The sequence below is a fragment of the Notolepis coatsorum genome, assembly GCF_963971535.1.
Source record: "Notolepis coatsorum genome assembly, chromosome: 1".
NCBI classification, from domain to species: Eukaryota; Metazoa; Chordata; class Actinopteri; order Aulopiformes; family Paralepididae; genus Notolepis; species Notolepis coatsorum.
In genome coordinates this window covers 170,195,282-170,218,843 of record NC_140165.1, presented here as the reverse complement: position 1 = coordinate 170,218,843, position 23,562 = coordinate 170,195,282, and the positions used below count along the sequence as shown (strand labels likewise).

General features: G+C 43.0%; 1 protein-coding gene across 9 annotated transcripts in view; it reads right to left on the bottom strand.

The window, feature by feature from the left end:
* Window positions 1-23,562, bottom strand: part of rnf111 (ring finger protein 111) — a 182,410-nt gene that overhangs the window by 49,935 nt on the left and 108,913 nt on the right. For all 9 annotated transcript variants that reach the window (XM_084328150.1, XM_084328153.1, XM_084328156.1 and 6 more), the window contains one exon: window positions 3,628-3,782. In XM_084328150.1, coding sequence (XP_084184276.1) covers window positions 3,628-3,782 — 155 coding nt within the window. The remainder of the gene's footprint in view (window positions 1-3,627; window positions 3,783-23,562) is intronic.

Below are 23,562 nucleotides of genomic sequence, written 5' to 3'. Positions count from 1 at the left end.
TACATCATCAGGGTCCTCCATTTTCAATTCATAGTGACATTTATGACATACACAACATTGACATCATGACATTTATGGCATAGGGACATACATGACATACTACAGGTATATAGTAATGTTACATTTGTGACATATATGATATTAAAATATACAGTAATGTTACCCATAGATCCTGACAGAGATTATATACATTATGACGGGGAGGAGACTGTACATTAGGAGTAGGGATGTCCCGATCGCCTTTTTTTGCTTCCGATCCGATCCCGATCATATGATTTTAAATATCTATCGATCCGATCGTTTCCGATCCGATCTTTCACATTAGTAATCAATTTTGACGCATTTTTGTCAGAAACTGGCAGAGTGAGACAAGCCCATCTGTTGCCTATAATAGGGCGCGAGAGCGGAGGCTTTTGTTATTACATTCACCCTGAGAAATGTGCTTCTGCTTCATGAGAAATATTAAAAGTTTCAATATATGTTTGCACATTAGTATACATTCAGTGTTCGACTTACGTAATGGTCCATTCTGGTCTGAAACGACGACGTAACGTTATTCTCCAGTTGAAAAGATAGTCTGAAAACTTCGCCTCCAGCCTGCTGCTTCATGAGTTTTTCCTCCACGCGGAATCTCCTCCTTGCAAACATTGCAACTTGTTTGACTTTCTATTTTAAAATGCTTAGTTCCAAACCTCTGACATTAAGTCTAGCTGCTCAAGTCAGTGGATATTAACCGTGTTTCGGGAGCGACGTGTTGTTGTTGTGATGTGGTCGCGACTCGCGTGTAGCGTGTAGCGTCTAAATTAAAGGGAATGTTTGTTGCAACGGTGAAAATTAAAGGGGAATGTGTTTGTTGTGGATAATTATTCTGCTCTGTGTGACAATAAATACATTAATGATGATATATTATATGTAATTTAAAACCAAAACTAAGGCCTCCGTATGAGTTTAAGACGTGGACATGGTCATGTTTGTTGAATAAAATTTTTCTTTTTTTGACTGCCGATTTTTATTATTATTTTTTCCCGATCGCCGATACTCTGAAAAGCACGTGATCGACGCCGATTCCGATCACGTGATCGGATCGGGACATCCCTAATTAGGAGGAGGGGGTGGTAGAAAAAAAGATACATACGATGGGGAGAGAATATACGGTGGGGAGGAGACTGTCTACACAGATACACCTGTGTGATGTTGGTACGGAGTTAAGCTAATATCACAACCACAACAGGGGACTCACGTATTTGTACTGTGAAGTAACACGACAATGACAAATGTGTTGTTTCCGTTTTTCTTTTTGACATAGTTGCGGCACACGGAACAAGTTAACTCACCACTACAGCCCCCAGTAGCCTAGCCAGTCTCTTGAAACACCGCTATCTTCAAACTTCCATTCCTCTCGAAACTTTTTGTTGGGTGGTGCCGCTCATCCTTTTCGTCTGAGAAAACCGCGGTGGTTTTTCTTTTTAGTGGCTGGCTTACTCCTTCCATTTAACCGACGCTATTAAGCTAACGCTAGCTAATCGGTATAGCATCGTTACAGTCAGGGAGCGAAATAAACTTTTTGACTCACCGGCCAGTGGCGGGTAGATGGGAAGAGTCTACCCGCCAAGCATATTTCTTACCTGCCAACATTTTTTTGATTAAAAAAATATATATATATATTTTATATAAAATTTTTTTTTTAAATAAAATATATATTATATAATCATACTTGTAGTTGTATTATCTGCGAGACATCGCCACCACGCAATAAGTCAAAATGCTTGCTATCTGCAAACAGCTCCACTGTCTGTGTGTATACTTGAGTAGCCTCCAGCTCCAGCAAGGATTCTCCGGCCCTGCAGCTAGACCCTATATTCAGCTAGACCCTACATTCAGCATGCAAGGATTCTCCGGCGATGCATATCCCTATTTAACGTTACGGTTCTTTTGTCAAATCACATTCAACATGCCCTCAGCTAGAATACGCATTCAATCAATGTTATAAGACATTGATATCAGGAGCTATCTGTAGCTACTGCTAGCCCGGTAGATAACGTTAAGACAATTTAGTTTACTGGGACAGGTGGATCTAACGTGAGCTAGCTAAGCTAGCTAACGAGGGAACGGAGGTATTATGCACTCGAGTAGACTATTGCTGGAGCATTTGTTGATATCAGCAGCGATCAGTAGCTAGCCAGCTAGATACCGTTAGACAATGCCTCGTCATGTATTAAACTAAAAGTGAATAGTTGACTGGGTCATTGTTTAAACAGTAACGTTAGCTCATGGAGGTCCGATATAGACTAGAGCAGACGGAAGTAAACAAGCCAAATGATAGCTTCCGATTGGTCATTTGCTTTTTTTTCTCATGAAACCAGTCACGTCACTCTACTGTGATTGGACCGTTGACTTGAGTGCGATGTGGGACTTGTAGTTTAACGATCTCGCGGCGGAGAAAAAAAAGACGAGCGGCTATAATCTGTACTCGCACAAGAGTATCGTTATGAACTACACGTCTACACGCCACACGGCGGGCAGCCCTCTAAGTGTCATGCGCCAAAGGTAAAAACAGACCACCCCTGGCGGGCGGCAGGCTTTAGTTTCGGTCCCTGGTTACAGTGCAAGCAGCTACTAAGCAGGTGGTGGCTGTGACGTCGGGAAACAAGGAGAGTTGATGCGCGAGGCTGCAAAAAAGACAACTGTCCTAAAACCAAAACACACAGCAGTTTTTAATTATTTTACATGACTATTTTGTTACCCTGCCATGTGGCGGACAGACCTCTCAGACTTCGCAAATGTCACGCGCCCAATAGCCTCCAGCTGCAACCGCGGAGCGAGCAGCGTCCTGTCTCTCGAGTCGCTGAGTGACAATGACTGCTTGGCGCGTGAAGATCTCCTAGCGATTGCTCTGCAAGAGCTCTTCCCCCTCAGAGCGAGTCTATACGGCTGACTGTATAGAATGGGGATCAAAGGAAAATATCAAAGGATCAAAACCCGAGTATACTCGGGTTTCTGGCGCTCAACGGTTGGCGAGAAAACCCAACTATACTCGGGTATGACGCTGAATGAGTTAATGAGCTGGTCATACGCAATATGACATCAGCCGTCTCTCAATGCGTCCCATGCGGCATTCAGCTGGAAAACTCAAAACATGACACGTCTAATATCACTCAAAACAAAAACACTAGTAATTCAAAGGTGTGAAGGTAAACAATCACACGTGGTGTGGAAGGAGAGTTACTCTTGAGGAGGTCTTGTCCTTCAATTAGGCTTTGCTTGGTTTGTAAACATAATCACCACATCTGTTCTTCAGCTGCCTGGCGTGAGACTGAGCCACAAGGCAAGAGAATTAAGTGCAGGATGTTGGATACAGAAAACCTTGTTCATTTTGACCTTTCTGGGGGGGGGGGGGAAGCTTTCGGAGGACCGCTGCTAAAGCACACGCCTATGTTGGAAGAAGAAGAAGCAGGCTGGGCCGGGACCTCAACAGGGAGACGACTGACTGCCGTTCTGCTCTCATGTCACACTCAGGTTGGGGTTTCTTTCCACCCGGTTGCCACCTCGGTCACGACGTAAGAGCAAAATGGCCACTGTGTGAATTTGTGTCGGTTGAAAATGACCTTCACGAGGCCTCCTTCTTACCATCCTCGTCCACAGTGAGGTCCACCACCTCCCCGGCACTCTGGCGCAGTGGCTGGATGACGGTGGAGAGCCGGTGTCGTCCCCGTGGCTCCTGGAGCCGGTTCTGAGAGCAACTGGTGGCCCAGATCCTGCCGAGGCCCCCGACCGAGCGAGACCTGTGGACGTAGAGACAAAATGCAGTAGTCAGTAAACCATCTGCCAGGAGAATACGAGGTCAGCCTGTGAAACGCCAGGTCACTCACGTTGCAATATGACAGCTCAAAATATTGGACAGTTAACTGTACACAGAATATGAGCACCGATAACTTAAGAGACCAACAATTTAATCTCTTTTGTTGTCTGGTCCAGAGCCCTGGGCCCTCATTTATCAAAGTTGCGTACGCACAGATATGTGCTTAACCCGTGCGTACGACCATTTCTAAGCAAAGTGTGGGATTTATCAATTTGAACGTGAACTTGACTTTGTGCTTATATTTACGCACAGCTCGGAGCATGCTTAGCTGACGCCCCGTGGTAGAAGATCGTTACTGCAGACGGACGGCATATGAGCTCCTCAGTTCATGCATTAGTTTCAACACGGAAATAAGCTTTCGTGCATTACTCCAGACACTGGCGCGTGTTCTGTATGAACCGTAATTCATTATAGTTCATTGTAAAATAGCGACAGTAGTGTAATTATAACGGGCTCATGCGGGAACAAGAGGTTGGCTTGCTTGTTTGGCACGGGGGGCAGACGCAGAACACCCACCTCCAAACGCCATTAAATATTGTTTCAAATAAAAAGCGACATACTATTATTTTGTGTCATGTTTCCAAATAAGATTGGCCACAACGGAATGCTTTCTACTTCAATTTGTTGGTTAGAATAGATTACCTCGCTCCGTTGAAACTTCACCGAGCTCCGCACACAGACATGATAATAATAATAACAACAACAATAATAATAATAGCTTCATAGCGCCTTTCAAGAGACCCATGCAAGGTCGCTTTACATAGACAGGGGGGGGGAAATAACAAAGTAATAAACATAGTGGACAGACTATGTAAATATGATGATGGGATTCAAGTTCGCGTTTTTATTGATCACATAGGCATGCTGTCAGAGTATGATGTCATAATCAAACATTCTAGAACATTTGTCGTCACAGATCATGTCATAATAGAACATAGGCTACATGGCATGGTCCATCGTGATATTGTAGACTGTTATTACTGTACCACCCATTGTGACAACAGCCTTGTGAGCTCCCGCACACAAACATGATGGAATTCAAGTTCATGTTTGTATTGATCACATAGGCAGGCTACACATGGCGTATAGGCTACATCATACATGGCAGTGAGATTCATTGTTCTTGTATATGCTCTCGTATTATTGTTTATATAGGCTACCCAATACTGACATCAAAATAGATTGTATGCCTCTAGAAATCATATGCAGCAGGTAGAAAATTGACGGAAAATACGTCGCGATTTGGAATAAAATTGAGGAGAACTTTAATCCCTGGGTATTAATCGAACAAAACGGAAAAAGGCAGTCATATTCCAGCACGGTCTTTATTAGTGTTTGCGCTGCCCAGGCAGCAATGGTTAATAGATATCATATCCGACATCACCGTACGTGTACACGTCTGTCAGCCTGTCACATATTTCTCCATAACACGCTTCTCTCGGCTTAGTCCATTTTTCCACATTTCATGGGGGTGTTCCATTACCGTATATGGTTAATCGGGGCGGTTTTGGTATGCAAATGCGTGAAAGTGTGCACGAGCCTCAGCGTAGGAGCAAGGTGATATTTATCATGACAGGTGTGCGTAGGACCTGTTTACGCATGTGTGATAAATCCCGCTTTTTTTTGTGCATGCACACATTCTAAATTCTGTGCTTACGTGTGGAAATAGAACATTTTCTAAGAAAACTTGATAAATGAGGGCCCTGGCCTCATAAATATGCAGTTTATAGAACATAAAGCTGTTGTTTGTCGAGTAGATCCTGTTGATGTCCGGTAAAATAATCCTGTCCTCTAGGCAAAAGGGCCCCCTGTTGGTATTGCACTTTGTTGGTCTGATGTGTGGGTTGGATCTGAGTTAGCATTCCTCATTGGAACTAATGGTTGCTGGTCGCTGTAAGGAATGCTGTAATGCTCGGCTGAACACACAAACACACCCACACACAAAAACCCAAATGCATACACTGTATGACATGAGAAAAAGCCATAAAGATAAAAATACAGTACATTTACCAGGACGGTTCTGGCATCGGGCCTAAACATTTTGTGGATATTCCCCTGTCAGGGCTATAAAAGGGATACAAGGACACACAGTGTCATGGATACGAAGCATTCTCGCCTAGATGGAACTGGTTTTACACTAAATGCTATGCCTGTGAGCCGCCACTAGGGGCAAAAACGAACCCCGACTAACCTTACTGTCATGCACTTGTCCTAATAAACTAACCTACACTGTAACACGCAACACTTTGATGAACATTGTTACTCAGCTGATAGAGTTATACCCTTCTTGCTGTCTTGTCGCACAGAACTTGTAAGTCGCTTTGGATAAAAGCGTCAGCTAAATGACTAAATGTAAATGTAAAATGTAGAGTGGCTAAGTGTGAGTGACTGAATTAGATTAGATTCTAATTTATTGTCATTATACAGCACAATACAATGAAAAGAAGTTTGGCATCCAACCAGAGTGGAAATATAACAGTAAAGTGCAATAGCAATATACAATGTACAGGTGATTAAACTGGATAAGATATATAAATTAGTACTATTAGTACTAGAAGCTCAGCTTCTTCCCCCTGGCCATCAGAACATTGAACACTGAACTCTCCACACACAAGTACACATGAGCACACACATACACAACACACATGCTGCATTCGCTCACACACAAACGGTCACTTTAAACAAAATGGAAAGACCCTTTAAAGCAGGGGTCGCAAACTCGCGGCCTGCGGGCCAATTGCGGCCCGCTGGATGATATTTCGCAGCCCCCTACTTGACATCAAAGTTTAGTGTTAGTGCGGCCCGCGCACAACTTTTTGCAGAGTCGTTGCGCGAGTTGGAAGTTTTATTTATTTTATCACTTGTAGGCTACCATAGCGCAGGCTCATGACAGCAACGTTATGTTAGTGACTTGGTTGAAACGTGATTCCGGAGTGATACCAAGTAAAGTGGAAGGAAAATATATCCCGTCACCCAGTGCGTATGGCAGGCATTCTCAAAATTCTCCGTTATCTTCTCTGCAAGCACTGCTCCACTGTCTGTGTCTGTCTACTCTGGTCCAATCACATTCAGCATTTGCGTTAGATTGGGATGGATGGATGGATGGTTTGATTGATTGACAGATTGTTTTATTGGTTTGATTGATAGAATGTTTTATTGTTTGATTCATAGATTGATTTGTTTGATTGATTGTTTTGTTGGTCGTTTGATTGATTGATTGTTTTATTGATTGTTTGATTCATAGATTGTTTGATTGATTGGTTTGATTGATTGATTGTTTTGTTGGTCGTTTGATTGATAGAATGTTTGATTGTTTTGTTGGTCGTTTGATTCATAGATTGATTTGTTTGATTGATTGATTGTTATGTTGGTCGTTTGATTGATAGAATGTTTGATTGTTTTGTTGGTCGTTTGATTCATAGATTGATTTGTTTGATTGATTGATTTGTTGGTCGTTTGATTGATTGATTGTTTGATTGTTTTATTGATTGTTTGATTCATAGATTGTTTGATTGATTGATTGTTTTGTTGGTCGTTTGATTGATAGAATGTTTGATTGTTTTGTTGGTCGTTTGATTCATAGATTGATTTGTTTGATTGATTGATTGTTTTGTTGGTCGTTTGATTGATAGAATGTTTGATTGTTTTGTTGGTCGTTTGATTCATAGATTGATTTGTTTGATTGATTGTTTTGTTGGTCGTTTGATTGATTGATTGTTTGATTGTTTTATTGATTGTTTGATTCATAGATTGTTTGATTGATTGGTTTGATTGATTGATTGTTTTGTTGGTCGTTTGATTGATTGATTGACAGTCCGACTTTAACAAACTTTAAATGCAGTAATACTATTATATCGATCAGGTGGGAATATATTGTATTGATCAGGTTAGTAGATATTGTACCGATCAGGTATTATAGATCATGTGCATGCAATAAACTAAACAAAAAACATTTCGACTGTTTCTCATTCATGTACTGTGCATAATCTGCTCCCGTGTTGTACACTGTGTTGCTCTGTACCTACCTGTTTTCCAATTTATTCGTCCATACATGATAAACACATTCATAAAGTAATAATATCTTGTATTGATAATATATCAATTAGTTTCACCTGGAAATACTACTACCTCATCAACCACCATGCCTGGCGCTAATGAACAAGTAAGTTATAACTACTGGTGTAGGTCCAGAAAACATTATTATAAAATACAGAATACTTTACAATGCAGAAAACTTGAAACTTTGATGCCATGAACATTTTTATTGTAAAATATGTTCAATAAACTGGGTGACAAGTCATCAGTACCAACCATTGTTGCTGTGCATTAGACACATATGCTGGTAACATTCACAGTATAAAATTATGGTAATTTACCAAGACAATACCTTATAAAAAGTGAACACTGGCTGATGATAACCAACCATTGTTTCAGTGCATTTAGGAGTTTGCTGGTAACATTCACAGTATAGGATTATGGTAATTTACCAAGACAATACCTTATAAAAAGTGAACACTGGAGGATAATCAACCATTGTTTCAGTGCATTTAGAAGTTTGCTGGTAACATTCACAGTATAGGATTATGGTAATTTACCAAGACAATACCTTATAAAAAGTGAACACTGGCTGATGATAACCAACCATTGTTTCAGTGCATTTAGAAGTTTGCTGGTAACATTCACAGTATATGATTATGGTAATTTACCAAGACAATACCTTATAAAAAGTGAACACTGGCTGATGATAACCAACCATTGTGTCAGTGCATTTAGGAGTTTGCTGGTAACATTCACAGTATAGGATTATGATAATTTACCAAGACAATACCTTATAAAAAGTGAACACTGGAGGATAACCAACCATTGTTTCAGTGCATTTAGAAGTTTGCTGGTAACATTCACAGTATAGGATTATGGTAATTTACCAAGACAATACCTTATAAAAAGTGAACACTGGCTGATGATAACCAACCATTGTGTCAGTGCATTTAGGAGTTTGCTGGTAACATTCACAGTATAGGATTATGGTAATTTACCAAGACAATACCTTATAAAAAGTGAACACTGGAGGATAACCAACCATTGTTTCAGTGCATTTAGAAGTTTGCTGGTAACATTCACAGTATATGATTATGGTAATTTACCAAGACAATACCTTATAAAAAGTGAACACTGGAGGATAACCAACCATTGTTTCAGTGCATTTAGAAGTTTGCTGGTAACATTCACAGTATAGGATTATGGTAATTTACCAAGACAATACCTTATAAAAAGTGAACACTGGAGGATAACCAACCATTGTTTCAGTGCATTTAGAAGTTTGCTGGTAACATTCACAGTATAGGATTATGGTAATTTACCAAGACAATACCTTATAAAAAGTGAACACTGGAGGATAACCAACCATTGTTTCAGTGCATTTAGAAGTTTGCTGGTAACATTCACAGTATAGGATTATGGTAATTTACCAAGACAATACCTTATAAAAAGTGAACACTGGAGGATAACCAACCATTGTTTCAGTGCATTTAGAAGTTTGCTGGTAACATTCACGTCACATGAACTACAGGGCATATCTTACTTGGTCTCTCGCATCGATGACTGCATTGTCCATTGATAAATGGATGAATCGCCAGATGATCTGTGGACCAAAAAATATCCAATACATGCTTCCAAAGAATATAAATAAGAGGCCAATGGACTGCATTAGAAAAGTGTGGTATGTTACCTACAGTATATACTTTTATAAACTGGGTGACTGTCAGCAACCATTGGTTCTGTGCAAACGGTAAAAATGAGGGGGGAAAAAGATTAAAAAAAAAAAAACTATATACACACAATGCAAATTATGAATGGAGTCGATACAGCTAGATCGCTAACATAACGTCTCATCTGCAAGTGGTCCAAACATGCCTATGCAATATCGACAACCGTGGCCCAAATACATGTGTTCAACGCATTTGTCTTGTACAGAAAACAGTGCAACTACCCATACACTATACTATACTACACTATACTATACTACTCTCAGCTAGCTATACTATGTACCGGTACACATGGTTCTGTCTGTATCACACAATGATGGATTATTTAGAAGTAATCTGTACTTCTGTGTGCCGGATTATTTAGAAGTAGTCTGTACTTCTGTATGACAACTAATAAAGAAACTATTTAGAGAAATCCCTCTTTGTGTGGTACAGAGTGAAGCATTTGTCACGATGCAGGGGGACTTTGCACGATGTGCAAAAATATCTGGTCTCACTCCTGATGCCACGCCTACTGCAGACACGACATTTCCTACACGGTAGCTTTTTCTTGGGGGTGGCTTTGTATGCAACCATTACATGCTTCACAAAGCCACCCACTAATCTGCTCTGCGGGTCCCCCAGTGGGGCCCTAGGGTCGACACGCCTCACCTGCTCAGCCCCTGCCTCCTCCTCATCCCCACCCCCTGCCTCCTCCCCTGCCTCCTCCCCTGCCTCCGCCTCCGCCTCCATCTCCGCTGTCACCCCAGGAATCTTCTTCTCCTTACCGTCTGTGTAGGTCCGCGCCACAGCCCTGGTGAACCGGAAGAGGTTGTAGTAATGCCCTTGTGGGTGCTTTTTTTTGTACAAGACAAAAGCGTTGAACATACATATTTGGATCAGATACATCACAAACTTTTTGGTCCACTTTCCAGTCTTACGTGTAACCGGATAGTACGATATATTTTGATCCAGCTGATCGACGCCGTTCATGAATTTATTGTACTCCATGATTGATGACGGCTTGAGCATCTCCACCCTCAGCGCTTTGCCCTTCTTCTGCTTCTTCCACACCATCGCCGTTTCCATGGTGTCCTCGTGGAAGCTGCTGATGGTCTTCACGATTCTCTTATCACGCCATGCCACGATCAGGACCTCCTTGTTGTTGACCGCAATGCGCTCCCCCACACCGATGTCACGTTTGGTCACGTTCTTGAAGATGGCTGGCTCGCCCCGGTGCTTCCTGAGGGTACCACAGACGTCGGTCCTCAACTGTCGGAGCCTGGCGGACATACGTACTGAGTTGTAGAAGTTGTCCATATAGAGCGTATAGCTGGCCCCAGACAGACGTCCAAGCAGACCGACGACCGTGTCCCCCAGGAGCGAGCCTTCCCGACAATATGGCTTAAATGCAAAGCAATATCCTGTGCGAGATTCGCACAGGAAGTAAGACTTGATGCCATAGCGGGTGGGCTTGTTGGGGTTGTAGACCCGGAAGGTCAGGCGGCCTCGCCATGCCATCACCCCCTCGTCAATGGCGAGCTCGCGTTCAGGCTGGTACAGCTCCTTGCACCTCGCGTTTACATGGTCAACAACAAGGCGTACTTTGCACAATTTGTCTCTAACTTCCAGGGAAGTATTGTCCGCAAAGTGGAGGAATCGCCAGATCAATTGAAACCTGTTGCGTGGCATGGTCTCAGAGTAGTACGGTGTGTACATCATGTCGTCAGTGGTCCACATCTGGTCCACGCGAGGCTTCCGCAGGACACTGCTAAGGAAATTGAGTCCAAGGAACTTCTTCAGCTCCTTCAATGTGAGGGGCTTCCAAAGCAGTGCCCTGCTACTGGTTAGCGTGGGGTCCAGCCGGGCAATGGACTGCTCAGCGTAGAGGTTGGACTGGGCAACAATGGAGTTCAGAAAAGCATCTGTCAGGAACAGATCCATCCATTTCGCAGGCCGGTACGATTTGAGTGCCTTGGCGTCCTGGAGCAACCCCGGTTGGGCTGTGAAGGGGATCCTGTGAGGCACCCAGCCCTCACGAGACCAGGCATTCTCCTCTTCCTGGCGGATCGCAGCCCTGCTCTTCGCTCCTCCGCGTCGCACGCCACGACCTGTCAATTATACAAATATACTATAACACCCCTACTGTAGACATTCATATGCCACGTAGTTACAAACTGTGTGTGAGTGAATGAGTGAGTGTGTGTGGGGTTCAGATGTCAGAGCTGGACGTGGTGTGGGGGTCAGAGGTCAGAGCTGGAAGTGGTGTGCAGAGTGAGGCCAACTTACCGCTCTTAGATGTGCGTTTCCGCCCTGCAACGGGTTCCGGCATGTCCAGACTAGCATCCAGTTCTAGAATCACATGATGTAATACATTACACTAGGGCAACGTATTGTCATTGTATTTACATGATATATATATATATATAGCATTGTGTTATATTTTATGTACAACTACCTGCAGGAGTAGAATGTGATCCTATGTCGTTGCCAGTCTCAGCGTCACTATCTGTGGGGTCTGCGCCAGAATCTGAATTGGATTAAATTCATTCAGTAAGTAAGTCTCATAAAACACAATAGTAATACATTTACACATACATAAATGTAGTTAGTACATACCCAAGCATGTTGGTGTATCGGCCCCGGATTCGGTGTCGGATCCTGTAATGAACACAAAATAAATCAGCGGCCATTGTACATCAAAGCATGTGTTATCAATGCTATTTCATTTAGCATTAGTCCCAATTTGTGTGTGTGTGTGCATATGCAGGCCTCGCCATAGTTCAAAGGTGTTGGAGATGGTACAAGTCTTTGATGTGTGTGTGTGTGTGTGTGTGCGTGTGTGTGTGCAGCATGGTGGCCTATGCATGGATTGTGTAGCATAGCTAACTAATGCTAATCAAGCCCTTTGATCTTTGTGTGTGTGTGCGTGTGTGTGTGTGGTATGCAGGCCTCGCCATAGTTCAAATGTGTTTGAGATGGTACAAGTCTTTGATGTGTGTGTGTGTGTGTGTGTGTGTGTTGTAATCAATGCTATTTCATTTAGCATTAGTTAGCTATGCTACACAATCCATGCATATATAGGCCACAATGTACGCTGTTGGATAGGGGTCATGCCCTTTGATATTTGTGTGTGTGTGTGTGTGTGTGCGTGTGTGTGTGTGTGTGTGTGTGTGTGTGTGTGCAGCATGGTGGCCTATGCATGGATTGTGTAGCATAGCTAACTAATGATAAATGAAATAGCATTGATTACAACACACACACACACACACACACATCAAAGACTTGTACCATCTCAAACACATTTGAACTATGGCGAGGCCTGCATACCACACACACACACGCACACACACAAAGATCAAAGGGCTTGATTAGCATTAGTTAGCTATGCTACACAATCCATGCATAGGCCACCATGCTGCACACACACACACACACACACACACACACACACATCAAAGACTTGTACCATCTCCAACACATTTGAACTATGGCGAGGCCTGCATATGCACACACACACACACACGGCCATGCAACCTAAAGCTACACAACTTCAAAGGGCGTGCATCTACACACACACACGCACACACACACACACACACACATCAAAGACTTGTACCATCTCCAACACCTTTGAACTATGGCGAGGCCTGCATATGCACACACACAAGGCCATGCAACCTAAAGCTACACAACTTCAAAGGGCGTGCATCTACACACACACACGCACACACACACACACATCAAAGACTTGTACCATCTCCAACACCTTTGAACTATGGCGAGGCCTGCATATGCACACACACACACACACAAGGCCATGCAACCTAAAGCTACACAACTTCAAAGGGCGTGCATCTACACACACACACACACACACACCAGCGTTTCCGTTAGCCGGTAATTACCGGTATTTGACCGGCAAAATCTGTTTAAGTCCGACATATTTAATATCTCCGGTCTTAATGTCCGGTGAAAATAATTCCCTGAGTCTAAGCACAATTTGATAATTTGAATTGTATTAAAATAGGCTAAAATTAAATAGCCTATGCGATGAACGAAACGATCATTACATTTGTTTCCTCGTTGCTTCTAATAATGACAACGACGTCGTCAGCGAGAGCTTAGTGCTGGGTGTGCAAACTTTTGTGAAGCTGCAGAGCCAGAGAGCCAACAGCACAATGCAGTATTCCAGCAGTACTCCAATTCAGCCATTTTCAGCCAATGTTGGGTGGGGGGCGCTGCTGTGCGGTTCCCAGAAAAGAGCCAATAACAGCTAAAACAGCTTCTCTGCAGCGCCATACTCTTTGCAAATAAGTCGTTGCGAGGTGGAGAGAGTCGTCACGCAAACCACGATAATGTTGCCGTCTCTCTGCTTTCTCAGTTCTTCGCTTGATATAATTAATACAAATGTCCAATATAACGGAATTCGTTAGCTCATAAAAATGTGATTATAACAGACTGCTGTTTAGTGTCAGACCGACTGCCCACATACGCAGTCTATTTTATTTCAAGTCAGCAGCAGCACGGAGTATCGAGGGACTTATTTTATTTGGAATATATTAATTAATGACTGTATACGCAAAAGTAGCCTAGTTTTAAGTAATAATATTATAAATCTACATCAATTGTTTTAAAGCTCAATAAACTATGACCGGAATTAATCTCATTTGTCCGGTAGTTTGAAATCTTGCAGGTCACGGAGACCGGCAACAATTTTTTCTAACGGAAACCCTGACACACACACACACGGCCATGCAACCTAAAGCTAACGTGTAGCAGCACATGGTCATCAACTATATCGATTTGAACATAAAACAATATTCACATTGCAAAATTACATACCATTGCGCCCCACACACACACCACATCAACCATCTCCAACACATTTGAACTACGGCGAGGCCTGCATATGCACACACACACACACACAAGGCCATGCAACCTAAAGCTACACAACTTCAAAGGGCGTGCATCTACACACACACGCACACACACACATCAAAGACTTGTACCATATCCAACACCTTTGAACTATGGCGAGGCCTGCATATGCACACACACACACACAAGGCCATGCAACCTAAAGCTACACAACTTCAAAGAGCGTGCATCTACACACACACACACACACACACACACACACGGCCATGCAACCTAAAGCTAACGTGTAGCAGCACATGGTCATCAACTATATTGATTTGAACATAAAACAATATTCACATTGCAAAATTACATACCATTGCCCCTTCGTCGACCACCACTGCGTCCCACGTCTGACTCGTGTGATGAATCAGACCCATAACACCTCCGACTCAAGCCGAGATCATCGTCAGATGACTCCGGAGCTAGAATATAATAAATGCATATCGGCGTTGGTTTGGCGAACTAACGTTACATAGTCACAGTATACAATGATTCAAATAAGCGTTAGGTAAATCATCAAATACACGTTTCACACACACACACAATCACATATATAATAAATGCATATCGGCGTTGGTTTGGCGAACTAACGTTACATAGTCACAGTATACAATGATTCAAATAAGCGTTAGGTAAATCATCAAATACACGTTTCACACACACACACATATATATAAGACCGTGTAATTACCTGGTGGTTCCCAATCGGCGCTCCCATCAGATTCGTGGGCGGTCGAATCGCTGTCCGCTGACTCGGATGAAGAAGCTATGACCACCGCAGCCTTCCTCTTCCTCGAACTGCGTCGGGGTGAGCCGGTCCCGGTCCCGGGGCGAGACGCGCTGCTGGGCCCAGCAACGGTCTCACGGCTCTCTCCGATCGGAGCTACCAAAGACGTTGGTGCTGCTGCTGCTGGAGCAACCGCGGGTCCAAACGCCAGCTTCGTTTGAACAAACCGACCCGCCGCCGGATTGTCCCCACGCTTACCTACACTACGTCTCCTCATACTGAACTAATAATCTAAATGAAACTACTAACTGATCAAACTACTATTACTACTACTGAAATAGACTACCTAGACTACACACTAATCCCTCACAATAGTACTACTTAGCACGACTAAGTACTTTCTAAAGCACAGCTGAAACCTTACAATTATACCACTATACTGTATAACACTATAAATATAGACTATAGGCTGATCTCAATTCAAATATCTCTCTCAATCTCTCTATCGCTCTATCTATCTCTCTCTCTCTCTCTCTCTCCTCCAAAACCTCGTCGATTCTGGGATCGCGCAAACGTTTTATACCTGTGGTCACATTGGCCAGGTATGCTGGCCAATCAAATGCCAGATTCATTGTGGGGTACAATATTCACCCTCTTGTGATAGTGTTAGAAAATAGGGGGACACTGCCACCTAGTGAAATTTGAGAGGAAATGCAGTTTCCGGTTCAAATTTTCTGCCAAAAGCTCGGCGGTGAAGTTCAGACGGGGAAAATCGAAAAAAGATGTAAACAGATCAAAGACGCTTTACAGCGTCTTCGGCACCTTGAGCATGGCCGGCAATGACGTCTAAACACGGTTCCCGGCACCCAAAGTGTTAAAAAAAAAGTCTGTAAATGTTTATTTAAAAAAAAATTAAGCAAATTTGGGCCTCACATGGTTAACCTCTTAAGCCCGAGATATACAGTAAAAGTGTATATTTTCAGCATTACGTTTGTTTACCAATGATTTTAACTGTTATTAGTGAAATATAAGATTATAGAAATCTCAGGGCATTGAGTCGGAAAATGGCGCATATTGACAGGAGGAAGTGGAGCAGCCAAAAGTGAGTGTAGTCTTTTGAAGGAAGAGACTCAGGGCTTTCAAATTTAGAAAAACTACCCTACCCAGCTCACGCCAGCCCCTGTCAATCATCTGACTTCTGGATTAACTTTTTTATTTCTCTTATTTTTTGCGATTATCTCCCACAAACCTGAACGTTATTGCCATAAAACAGAACGCAGTTCGTTTCTCTACCTTTCTGTGAACGTCTAGCAAAAAACGGTGTTGCAATATGATGACAAATGGTGGAGAAATTTACATTATAAAAAAGATGGCAGAATTCAGTACTGTATCTACAAAACCTTCTGTTTAATCATCTTCCCTTTATTCATTTGCTTAGATTTTTCAGGTCTGGTAAATTTTAGCATGGTGTTATTCACAGTCAAAGATAAATTCTTTTTTTTTAATATAATTGATATTCTCCTTTGGTTCATTACAATTTACTCAAGCCTAGTAACAGACACACTATTTATGACACTGGGAATACATGATGATGACACCTGAGATCTATAGATGTCCCTAGATTCAGATAACAAGAACATGCAAATGGAAATTTTTTAAAGAAATCTGTAAATGTTTATTCTACGTCCTTATGGAATGAGTGACATAAAAAAAATATTTTTTTTATAATATTATACTTTTTTTCTTCTTTTTGATGGAAGAGCCACACATTGACGGGCAAAGAGCAACATGCAGCTCGCGAGCCGCGGGTTGGCCACCCCTGATGTAGCTAGTAGCCTAGTTTCGCCAGCAGGCAGCTAGTAGAAACATGTGGCATGTTCAAAGATGGCCAGTAAAAGAAAAGTAGACAGTGAAAATCGCTGCTATTCAAAGGTGAATGGACTAAAAAACATGCGTGCATCCTCCCAGCACCAAACCAATGTGCCTAATATGCCACAAAATGGTAGCTCTTGTGAAGAGTGGCAATTTGAAACGCCACTACGAAACAAAACAGTTATTTTGATGCAACCTTTCCTCAAAATGCAGTGCTAAGAAGAACCACAAAAATAAATGGAATGAAATCATCATATCAAGCTGCAAGCAGAATTATTGTTAAATCTATGTCACAACGAGAAAAAGCAACCAAGTCCTCACTCAGTGGCATGGGTTTTGGCTAAACACAAGAAGCCATTATCTGATGCATACATAATAAAATAATGTATGACTGAAGTGATGGAGACCATGTTTGAAGGCAAACAAAAGCAAATCCCCCTCAGATAGCGCAGCAACCAGAATAACTGAAATACTGGCTGGTGATTTGCTTAAACAGCTTTGTGATAGAATAAAAAATGCACAGTGCATTTCCATAGCTGTGGATGAGTCCACTGACACCACTGAGAAGCCTATGTTCTGAAGAACAGTTCATGTTCTGAAGAACTGTTCATGTTCTGAAATGTTATTGCTAAATATTGAGAAGATTGGATCAGTTGTAAAAAAAAAAAAAATTGGAATACTTGAAACCCCTTTTTTGTAGAATATTTAATGTGGCCCAGGCCTCACGCAGACTCTACCTCCAGCGGCCCCCAGGTAAATTGAGTTTGAGACCCCTGCTTTAAAGGAACGAGGAAAATAAAGGTCCTTTAACGAAATAACTGATGTGGTTCTTGTATAGTATAGTTTAGAAATAGCAAGTATAGCATAAGGATATAGAGTAAAAACTGTATATTGTATAGTAGTGTACATAGGACCCAGTGCCTTAATTCATAGCCAACATTGTATTGCATCTCAGGACTTTAGCATGTCTATTTTATCATGCCTATTTTATGTCTATTTTATTACCCGTTTATTATGTCTATTTTATTATTTAGTATTATTGCACAAAGCCATCGTTTGTTCCTACCACGCCAACGCTCTAAAAGATAGGAATACGTGGCGGTGTTTGCAGGGATATATATATATTCTATATTATAGCTATGGATACAATACTATGGCCCATTTGACATCAACGATCTATCGTTCAATATGTGAAAAAGAATAAATTTTTTCATCAATACGTTCGCGTAGGGCTGGGCGATATGACCAAAAACGTTATCGCGATAAAATTATAAAATTATTTTCATATAATTCGATATCGATAATTATCATCGATATAATGTCTGTCAAGTTTAATTAACTTCTAATATGCTGCTGCGAATGTCTCAAGTCGAGTTGATGTCGTCATCAGTCCTCGCACGTTAGCAGTTAGCCGACAAGCGGAGTATCTCATGACAATAAATATGACACTAAAATACTCTCTTCCGCCACAATATATTGAAACGACGTCCACTCCCACACTACTATAAACGTGGCCTCAGAATTCAAAACACACACATACTCGGCACGTAAATATATAAAACAGTGCCGTGCAAGCTAGGTATCCTAGCCAGCCTGTTGCTTCTAAGCGGTGTATTCCACGTCAATGTGCTAAATATGACACTAAAATACTCTCTTCCGCCACAATATATTGAAACGACGTCCACTGTATACCCCACACTACTTAAACGTGGCCTCAGAATTCAAAACACACACATACTCGGCACGTAAATATATAAAACAACGCCGTGCAAGCTAATTAGCCTAGCTAGCCTTGTTGTTGAGTGAGTCCTAGTACCTCTGGGTCTCCTTCCGGATCTCGTTCGCTCTCGGCCATCTCCTTCACTGATTGGTTGTTAGCTGTTGTGCGTATGCACGTCACGTCATCACGTAACGTTGGTTGTTGTTAGTGAGTGTGGTGAGCCGAGGCTGAACGGAGCCAAGCTTGGAAATCGATATATCGAAACTTTGCGACCACGTTTCATGTTTATTTCGAGGAAATAATTTATCGCAATAGTTATCGTTATCGTTTTATCGCCCAGCCCTACGTTCGCGTGTTATACCGTGGTGACACTGGTGAATATAAGTATAGTTTTAGAGTGATCCTGTCTAATCCCAGAAAATGATGATATGCAGCAAAACGTGAATTTCACTAAAAGCATAGCTGTTTCTCGCCTGGACACGCTACTTTTTTTTTTTTTTTTCACTTTTTCTCCTTATTTTTCTATTTTCCTCCCATCCCAATTTCGTGTTTCCAATTCTCCCCTCCCCTGTCTTGAACGTTGCTCGACTATGCCCCCCACTGGTCAGTTGTAGGGAAGATAGAAGCCTTGCATCACGTGTCCCCTCCGGTACACAAGGAGGCAGCCTGTCACATCTTTTCACCTGCCTGCCAGCCCGGACTCTCAGTGGCGAGGTGTAACGCATGGGAGGCTCACACTACCCCCGCTACTTCCTGTCTCTGCTGTGCAGGCGTCCCCAAACCGACCTGTAGGAGTGTTTCCCACAGGATTTTCAGAGACTATGGGGGGTGAACCTCCGACCCTTTTAAAGTTAAATGCATCAATCTGGTGCACTTTGAGAGCAAAATAAAGAGGCTAGATCTATGATGAACTTTGTGCTCAAAACACAAAATCGACTAGAGCTTCCCAATCCTCTCCTCGAAGCACCCCAGCCGTTCAATGTATTTGTTAAATTCCACCACCAGCACACCTGATTCAACTTAACTAGCCCTTTATTAGTTGAATCAAGGTGTGCTGGTGGTGGAATTTAACAAATACATGGAACGGCTGGGGTGTCTCGAGGAGAGGTTTGGGAACCACTGGACTAGAGCATACATTTAAATGAGTGTTGAACTGGTTTATTTTTTAGAAAATAAAAAAATATAGTGGATTACTATTACGACTACTACCACTGCCAATACTACTGATACATCCCTATTGGCAAACTTTATATTTAAATTAAAATTTTATTTTTGGTGACCTGAAGTAATTTTTGGTTCATTATACAACTGTGGCGGGACTAATTAGACTGTGGTGGGCCGCCACAGTTGTGGCGTACGTTGTGGAGTAATGTTACACACACACACACGTTGCGATCGAGGTGAAATCATGGTTGGATCAAAGCAGGATTGATATAATTTAGTCCTTACCTTCACTAGGAGGTACCCCAAAAAGAATATTCCAATTGTCTGATCGCGAGTCCAAGTATTGTTGGTGTCCATTGTGTCGCCAACATAATCCACCACAACAGATGCATCGGGGGCATTTGACGCTTCTCAATGTGATCGGGATACCCGCTCGACTCGCCTGACAAAGAAAAGGGCGCCCGGAGATATTTGAACGTTGCACAGGCCAAGATATAAGGTTTCAAAGGGTGCTCGATACTAGCGGCTGGGTGGCGCAGCGGACATTGCGCTCGTCACCAATGCAAGAGACACCGGGTTCGGCTCCGGCTGTCGGCGTTGCCTCCGGCTTGGGCCAGCCGTCATACTAACTCAATTGGCAGAGTTAGCAGGGTGGAAGTCGATGGGTGGTAATCTGGACGTTGTGGACAGCGACTCCTACAGGTCGGTTGGGGCGCCTGCACAGCAGAGACAGGAAATGGCGGGGGTAGTGTGAGCCTCCCACACGTTACACCTCGCCAATGAGAGTTCGCGCTGGCAGGTGAAAAGATGTGACAGGCTGCCTCCTCGTGTACCGGAGGGGACACGTGATGCAAGGCTTCTTCTATCCTCCCTACAAACGGCCAGTGGGGGGCATATGCGAGCAACGTTCAAGACAGGGGAGGGAAGAATTGGCACAGTGGAATTGGGATGGGAGAAAAATAGAAAAAAGAGGAGAAAAAGTGGCGTAAATGTATGTATGTATACTATGTACAGAGTTAGAGTTACCAAATGAATGTGTGAGTGAACATCTAAAAATACAGAGCCTGAAATTACAATGACACTTCTTCCAAGTGACATACATATATATATATGTAGAGCTGCCGCGATTACCGCATTACCGCGGTATCGCTGTTACATCACGGCCACCGAGAGTAGGCTGAATACCGCGTCACCGCTGTTTTTTATAATAATAATAATAAATTATCCTCCTCTCGTTGGGCTTGCGGCTCTGCAGATATACCCTACTCATCTATCGAGGTTCCAAGCGACCCTATTGGGTACCAGAAAAGTCACGTGAAACATTGCAGACCACGGATTGGTCAGAAGAGAGACGCGTCACACGTTGTAGCGTCATGCAGTGTGTTACCACCAATCGGCAAGCGCGTATTAGGTTTTTACTTCCTGAATGTCAGATCATCACAACACGGCTAATAACGTTAGCTTTAACTCTCCGCCGGAGTGGACTACGATCGCTCCTAAGGAGTACTAAACGAGACATAATGATTTTACTGTCTGCAACGAATGTTATAATAAAAGCCCTTCGTTCTATACACTTGTCTGATTGAAAACTTTATTAACAGACCGCAGAATGGGACAACTCAGCACGCTCTGAGCAAAGAAAGGAACTGAGATATGAATAGAGTATTGCTTGCCTTGCTATTGTCCGGTAAATACGCTGATGTTATTGAACGTATAACTATATAATGTTAATGCCACAAAACGAATGCCTTTATTATAAAGTAGTAACTTTATAGTAATAATAATAAGAAAGGGTCGGGGGGGTTAGGGGTAACCAGTACCACCCCTGCCAGCGACACCGAGTGAACGGCGCACGACCAGAGGGTAAACTTCGAATCCGTGTTTCACTTTCAATAACTAATGCGTGCTTGCCGAATCCCAAACAATATTCATGCTGCAAAGTCATCCTCTAAAAATAGACATTTAGACTAGAGGCAGGCAGACTACTACTAAAAAAAAATGCATTCAAACTTTTTTTTTTTTTTGTGTGCATGCGGTAATAACCGCGGCGGTAGGAAATATTTTGCAAATTTGTGCGGTAAGGAAATAATCAATACCGCGGCAGCTCTATATATATGTATATGTAATACATATAAATATATGTATTACATTACATGTATTAAATCCATGAGGTACCTGTAGGCATAGAGCAACCAGTGTACATGCTTTCTCACACAGGAACCAGGGACAGCCTGTTCACAGCATGCACACCCCATCTCTGTATACATACAGTAAGTCCTCCATCACCTTCCTACCTGACTATTCCCTCTCTCTTCATCCCTCCCTCCCTTCCTTCCTTCCTCCCTTTAAATATCTCTCTCCCTCTCTCTAAAGTGGGAGGTCAGGGAATAACAGCTTCCCCCCCTCTGGACGCATGGAGGCGGGCAGGGTAATTGTACAGGATGAGCCCTGGAGACAGATGGGAGATTGTGTGCCATAAAGCGGGGTGCCATGGAGCCAGGCAGCAGGGGGAATAGCGCTGTGTGCCGTAAAGCGGGTGCCATGGAGCCAGGCGGCGCTGTGCTTTCAGGGGCGGAGGGGAATGGCCTGCCGTACAGCTCCTTTAATAACCACAGCTTGCATCATTAAAACATCCCCAGAGGAAGGTTCAGAGGCTAACAGGCTTGACGGCCAATAATCCAATGAGAACAGAGTGGGAGGATATGCGGGGTGAATGAGTACAAGACTATGTGACTGCACATGTGTGAGACAGATTATATTACAGGCCTATTTGTGTAAAAGTAGACCGTTTAATTAAGCTTGTATTGGAGTGCTTGCCATGATCACACTGCTCAAACACATTTGAAGTTGAACCACTATTTTCATTGTCGCTGCTGCGCGAGGGGAAGGAGTTCCTATTTGCACAAACTGCTGTCGGAAACGAGGCACAACAAAGCAAAGGAAACAGAACAAATACAACAAATACAAGTCTGCTAACTTCTCTCCTTCCCTTATTGTCATATGCCATGCACTGGTTGTCACGCCGACACACACCTATGAGGGCGGTATGCGAGTGGGAGCGTGGTGGTGGCGGTGGGGGACGGGTGTGATGGGCTCTAATTGGCCCAGGCTTCTCAGCTCTGGGCTGAAACCTGGGAAGGCGACTGGCCACCGGGGATGGGCTCCTAATTACCCACAGGCAGACCTGGGATTATTTTGTAAATATCTGTTTACCGCCGTGGCCCCCTGACGGGGTTAACTGAGAGGAAAACAGTGTGTGGTAAACACAAACGCTATGGGAATGGAGTCCTGCCACCCCCACGTGGTGTCAACCAAATACCTGAGGGCCCGGGAGAGGGCTGGGGCTATGCACTGGGGTAATATGGAGCTACCTGCTGGGAACAGTGCTGTGGACTCTCTTACTAAGGCTGGGAGTTGGGGAGTTCTAGGGGAGGGGGAAGTCGAACACAGTAGAGACTGTACTGTGTAAAAATGAAAAATAACAACACGATCAGAAGCATCTGGCTTTGCACTGTGATGAGTGTGCATTTGGTAAAGCCTACAGCAAAGA